The 6,984-nt window shown below is 38.6% G+C and overlaps 1 protein-coding gene across 1 annotated transcript; it reads left to right on the forward strand.

Annotated features, from left to right (window-relative positions):
* Positions 1–1,244: 1,244 nt before the first annotated feature.
* LOC108347103 (putative disease resistance RPP13-like protein 1) lies at positions 1,245–6,674 on the forward strand. Its single transcript, XM_017586228.2, has 2 exons — positions 1,245–5,201; positions 5,502–6,674. Exon 1 carries the CDS (start codon positions 1,441–1,443, stop codon positions 5,182–5,184), a length of 3,744 nt encoding a protein of 1,247 aa, XP_017441717.2. The 5' UTR covers positions 1,245–1,440; the 3' UTR covers positions 5,185–5,201; positions 5,502–6,674.
* Positions 6,675–6,984: the final 310 nt, after the last annotated feature.

Genomic DNA, 6,984 nt, shown 5'->3' on the forward strand with positions numbered 1-6,984 from the left:
TCTTGTAACGCCTTCGTGACCTTATCCTCACCTAGGTCTTCATTGGGGGTGGATTGGTGGACATGCCTCCCAGGGAAAAAAAATCCAATGTTCATGGACGGTTCTTCACATAAAACACTTTGTCCACCATTTCCGCAATCAGTGACCGGTGCTCCTCTATCAAATGCTCGTTCAAAGTAGAAATATACTTTGTTAAAAAGGAGTGACTAACCCTCAACTGCATCAACAATAAACAAAACATAAAAGCCCTAAAACAAAAAAAAATTAACAAGGAAAACCCAAAATCCAAACCGAAAACGCAATGTACAAAATGAAGGACGAATGCATTTACCTTGCTCGTCGAAGAACGACATTGACCAAAACGAAGAGATGTAACAAAAACGTAGAAGGAGAACGATAAGGAAGAGCGACAACCACAAGAAAGAGGGAGACCGAAAACCAAAAGAGAGAGTTAGAACGAAAATGATGAACGAGAAGGAAGAAAGAGAATGGTGATTTTTAATGAAATAAGGCAAGGGGTATATTTGGAATTCCAAATTTTCTGAAGCTCTCATCAATTTCGATGTCACAATTTCATAAATAAAAGAACAAAAATTGGACCAATACATTACTGACACCCGGCGTTGTTAAAAATGTGTTAAAATTTTGTTGTTGGAATATCACGATCCTTAGAATTTGACTGATTTATTATGTCTACAAGAGTTATGCACCCAAACAGAATGAGCACTGTACAGGCGGCATACAAGTGTTGCAAACCTACTCAAGGGGATCATCAGATGCTTGCAGATGAACATTAAGGATACAAGTTCTCCATCTTCCAAAGTTCCGTCTTCCCGCGTCATTCTCAATTTGTTATATTTTTCACATATTTATTCAATCACGGCTACATGTATTGTGTCATTACCAATAGTTGGACGAGGATGTACGACAAACAATTTCACTATGTTATATAATTCTTTTCATAGACACTGAAAAAATGAAAAATAAAATATACTAAATGTCTTTAATTAACTAAAATCAACTTATACCCTCTAGTTCTTTGAAATATTAGATGAGAACAAACCTAAAAAATACAAAACTGGTATTCCATTTCACGGTCTTCAATCTCAACCGTTGAAATTTTAAATAATATATGCATGGTGAATTTACATGGTACATACATTTCCTGACGTTCCGCGTTCAAAAAGCATGGAAACAAGAACCTTCAGTTTTGAAAATGACACCCACCACCACCAAACATTTCAGGTAGGCATCTTGAATGTCTACCATTTGTAACATCTAACGGCTAATTTTGAGAGTAGGTATTTCAGAACTGTACAACTTAAGGGAAGAGAGTTGACTGAAATTGCTTTCCTTTCCGATCACATCTCTCAACAAACAGTTTTCTGCAACCGATTCCTTTCCTTTGAGATAAATAATCACTTGCTTGCTGTTGAGATCATGGCATTATCTGTTGTAGGTGGTGCACTCCTTTCTGCTTTCATTGAGGTTGTATTTGACAAATTAGCTTCCCCTGAGCTTGTAAACTTCATCCGTTGGAAGAAGCCTGACAAGTTGCTTCAAAAGATGAGGAGCCAGCTGCTAGTGGTTAAAGTTGTGCTTGATGATGCTGAGAAGAGGCAAATCACAGACTCCAATGTCAAAGAGTGGCTCGATCTTCTCAATGATGTTGTGTACGAGGTTGATGACTTACTTGAAGTTTCTACGAAAGCTGCTACTCAAAAGGAGGTAACCAATTCCTTTTCACATCTTTTCAACAGAAAGAAAATTTTTAGTATTAGTAAGTTGGAAGACATACTGGGAAGATTAGATGACATTTTGAGACAAAAGCAGAATCTTGATTTGAAAGATATTCCTGTGGAGAACAACCAGCCATGGAAACCTCAGCCAACATCTCTGGAAGATAGATATCATATATACGGTAGGTATGAAGACAAGGAAACCATTATGAAGTTGGTGTTAGAAGATAGCAGTGATGGTGAAGAAGTGTCTGTGATCCCTATAGTTGGCATGGGTGGGGTTGGAAAAACCACTTTGGCCCGATCTGTGTACAACGATGGCAAATTGAAGCAGATATTTGATTTAAAGGCATGGGTTTGTGTTTCTGATATATTTGATATTGTGAAGGTCACAAAAACTATGATAGAGGAAATTATTCAAAAGCCTTGTAAATTGAATGATCTAAACTCAATTCAACTTGACTTGTGGGACAAACTGAGGGGTAAAAGATTCTTGATTGTATTGGATGATGTTTGGATGGAGGATTGTGATAGTTGGAGTAGTCTTACGAAGCCATTTCTAAGTGGGATTAGGGGAAGCAAAGTTCTCATGACAACCCGCAATGAAAATGTAGCGGCTGTAGTCCCTTTTCATAGTGTTAAAGTGTATCATCTAAACAAATTGTCAAATGAAGATTGTTGGTTGGTGTTTGCAAACCATGCATTTCCTGTCTCAAGAGGCAGTGGGAACAGAGGAACTCTAGAAAAGATTGGAAAAGAGATTGTTAAAAAGTGTAATGGATTGCCTTTAGCAGCACAGTCACTTGGAGGAATGTTGAGAAGAAAACACGCTATTAGGGATTGGAATAATGTACTTGAAAGTGACATTTGGGAACTTCCTGAAAGTCAGTGTAAAATTATTCCAGCACTTAGAATTAGTTATAATTATCTTCCTCCACATTTAAAACGGTGTTTTGTTTATTGTTCATTGTATCCCAAAGATTACAAAATTCAAAAGGATGAACTGATCCTGTTGTGGATGGCTGAAGATCTTGTAAAAGAACCAAAAAAAGAAAAGACTTTAGAACAAGTTGGCAAGGAGTATTTTGACGAATTGGTTTCAAGATCGCTTTTCCAAAGTTCAAGTCATCGGACTTCAGGTAATTGTTTTCTGATGCATGACCTCATGCACGATCTAGCAACTTTCCTTGGCGGGGAATTCTATTTCAGAGCAGATGAACTTAGTAAAGGAACCAAAATTAACAGAAAGACTCGTCATTTGTCTTTTACAAGATTCAGTGACCCAGTCTCGGATATTGAAATTTTTGAAACAGTTAAATTTTCAAGAACTTTCTTGCCGATCAATTATAAAGATTCTCCATTCAACAATGAAAAGGCACCACGTATTATAGGGTCGATGCTCAAGTACTTGAGAGTTTTATCATTTCGTGACTTCCAAAGTGTGCTTGCTCTGCCTGATTCAATAGGTGAATTGATCCATTTGCGTTATTTAAATCTCTCTTATACAGGTATAGCAACACTGCCGGAGTCATTGTGTAATCTATACAATCTACAGACTTTGAAGTTGTATTGTTGCTCTGAGCTGACTAAGTTGCCTGGTGCCATGCAAAATCTTGTAAACTTGCGTCATCTTGAAATTCTTAATACTTCCATAAAGGAGATGCCTAAAGCAATGAGGAAACTAAATCAAATGCAGAATTTGGATTTCTATATTGCCGGTAAGCATATAGAGAATAGCATCAAAGAACTGAGAGGACTTCCAAATCTCCATGGTTCCTTTTGTATTCAGAAACTAGAGAATGTTACTCAAGGTGAAGAAGCATTAGAGGCCAGGTTAATGGATAAGAAGCACATAAACGACTTATCCTTGGAATGGTCTATACGTAACGACAATAGCACCAACTTCCAAATTGAATTAGATGTACTCAGCAACTTACAACCTCACCAAGACCTGAAATCACTTTCAATAAGCGGCTATAAAGGAACAAGATTTCCAGAATGGATGGAGAATTGTTCATACTATTGCATGACAATTCTAAGTTTACATAATTGTAACAACTGTTCCAAGCTTCCTTCACTTGGGCAACTACTGTCTCTCAGGCGCTTACATATTTCGAACATGATTTCGGTGAAAACTATTGATGCGGGCTTTTATAAGAAGAATGATTGTTCATCTGTGACGCCCTTTCCATCCCTTGAATCTCTATACATTTATAATATGCCTTGTTGGGAGGCGTGGGTTGCCTTTGATTCAGAAGCTTTTCTTGTGCTCAAGGATCTTTATATACAAAACTGCCCCAAACTAAAGGGAGATTTGCCTGATCACCTTCCTGCTTTGCAAACACTCGCGATTAGAAATTGCGAGCTTCTTGTCTCTTCTGTTCCAGGGACTCCCACCCTTCGAACATTAGAGATAAGTGAAAGCAACAAAGTAGCATTTCATTCTTTTCCTCTTTTGGTAGAACGTATAGAGATAGAAGGAAGCCCAGTGGTAGAGTCCATGATGGAGGCCATCACTAACATTCAACCTACTTGCCTCCATCATTTGTCAATTAAGGATTGTTCGTCAGACATATCTTTTCCAGGTGATCATCTTCCTATATCGCTGAAAACTCTGATTATCAGTGGATTAAACAAACTCAAATTCCCAATGCAACACAAACATGAATTACTGGAATCACTATCAGTAAATAGTAGTTGTGATTCACTAACGTCTCTCCCACTAGTTAGCTTTCCAAATCTCATACGTCTGCAAATCACAAACTGTGAAAATATGGAATCACTTTCAGTCTTAGGGTCAGATTCATTTAAGAGTTTGAGTTCTTTTGAGATTGGCCGTTGCCCCAACTTTGTGTCATTCTCGGGAGAAGCATTGTCTGCACCCAATTTGACTCGTTTCATTGTTTATGACTGTGATAAGCTGAAGTCGTTGCCCAATCAGATGTGTACTCTTCTCCCAAAGATGGAATATCTTAGCATATCAAACTGCCAACAACTTGAGTCATTTCCTGAAGGGGGTATGCCACCTAACTTGAGAATAGTAGAGATCAACAATTGTGAGAAACTACTGAGCGGCCAACAATGGGTATCCAAGGACATCTTTACCTATCTCAAAGTCTGGGGTCCATGTGATGGCATCAACTCCTTCCCAAAGGAGGGTTTGTTGCCTCCCTCCCTCACGTCTTTGCAGCTATTTGGTTTTTCAAGTCTGGAGACGTTGGAGTGCAAGGGCCTTCTCCATCTCACATCGCTACGAGAATTGCACATTCAAAGTTGTAAAAAGCTGGCGAATATCGTGGGAGAAAGGCTGCCCATCTCTCTAATAAAATTAAGCATTAACAGATGTCCCTTGCTGCAGAAACGATGCCACATAAAGGATCGTAAAATTTGGCCTAAAATCAGCCATGTCCGTGGGATAAACATTGACGGTAGATGGATTCAGTGAGGAAGGATGGTCAGCAGGTGATTCTCCTTCTTTGACTTACTCATCAACATCTAACAATGAAAAACTATTTCTGTCAACGTTATGTTTCATTTCATGTCTTTCCCTTTCACATTTAATAATTCCTAAATTACTTAATTGTTCGGTTTGATACTTGACAGGAATTGCAACTATAAAGAAACCTAACATTTTGTTTATATTTTATTTACATAGAACATTCATGTTATCTTATATCAAACGCACTTGCATAATCTTTAACATCTAACCATTTCAAATTCTATGGTAGACATATCTGAAGTTTTGTTTCTCAACAATTGTAGATGAAGATGACAGAGTGGCTGAGATAAGGGATGAAGAGGGAGCAATGAAAAATCGAAGAGAATAACACTGATCCATGACAGTGCCATGAGTATAGGCACTGGAAACACCTGAGCATATCATATCTGACCTTAGTGTGGAGTATGATATCTTTATCATTCTCTTCAATTTTGTCATGGCATCTCCGGAAAATATAGACAAATTTCATAAGCGAGCAACTTGATACATCACCATTGAAGAAAACACTTGTCGGAGCAAGCAAGCAAGAAAGGCTCCACGCGATATTATCATAATAGGTAGCTCTTCTCATGTTGAAATTTCATCTCTTATTTCCTTGTTGAATAAACATTTTGTTAGGAGTATCAAGGGGGAGGTTTTTGACCGGGAAGTCAATGAGCAATGAGATGTGAGTCCAACCTTATAAGTAGTTGACACCACTCTTCACCCAAAACTTTAAGGCAATGAGTTAATGGGTCTTCCCACTTATAAACCACTCTACTTTCTCATTTCTCTCCAATGTGGAACTTAGACTCACACTTGGATTCCCAACAATCTCCCCCTCAAGGGTGAGTCATTGGTACACTCCCTCTACAGCTCCCCCTTCAGCGGAAGCATCCCCATTCAACCACGAGTTAGCCCTCTATACCGCCGTTCATCTTAACGGGTCTCGCTTTCCTGGAACCCTTGCCAAGAAGACTTTCGATATAGGGATCATTACCCTCGTCTGAGCCTTGGTCACCAAGGCCAACCATCGGCTCTGATACCACTGTTAGGAGTATCAAGGGGGAGGTTTTTGACCGGGAAGTCAATGAGCAATGAGATGTGAGTCCAACCTTATAAGTAGTTGACACCACTCTTCACGAATATTCTTGTGTGGAGAGACTTCACCTCATATAATTTTATGAGGGCATCCCAAATCTCCCTTGCTGTTTCTTTTTCCGCCACACTGGATAACACTGAATCTGCCATTGATAGGTGCAAATTCGCGATGGCGTTATTGTCAATTTCTTTCCACTTCTGCTCCGTCATTTCTGCGGGTTTTCCTTCAATTGCAGCTATGCAATTGTCCTTTCTCAAAATTGCCTTCATCTTCAATTTCCACAACGCAAAATTGTTGCCGTTGAACCTCTCTATCTCGTATAGCACTTTCACACTACCAAACGTGCACACACAACTAAAATAAAGAAGAGAAAATACTAATAATAGACAAAAAAAAAAAATTTATTCTACTGAAAGAAATTTACAGCACCTCTCTTTTTCACTAAAAAACTTCTCAAAATTATGAGAATACAAGAAAGGAGAGAACAAAGGAGAGAACAAAGGAGAGAACAAAGGAGAGAATGGGATGTATTACAAAGGGAGGCAAGGGGTTTGTTTTATAACCACCAAGCCACATCCCTTTAGAAGTTCCCACCAATGTGGGACTTCATTCTTCACACATTTTTGCATTAATAGATCTTAGGTCTCTACATTATTTTCTTGGAA

Source organism: Vigna angularis, chromosome 9 (genome assembly GCF_016808095.1).
Source record: "Vigna angularis cultivar LongXiaoDou No.4 chromosome 9, ASM1680809v1, whole genome shotgun sequence".
NCBI lineage: Eukaryota > Viridiplantae > Streptophyta > Magnoliopsida > Fabales > Fabaceae > Vigna > Vigna angularis.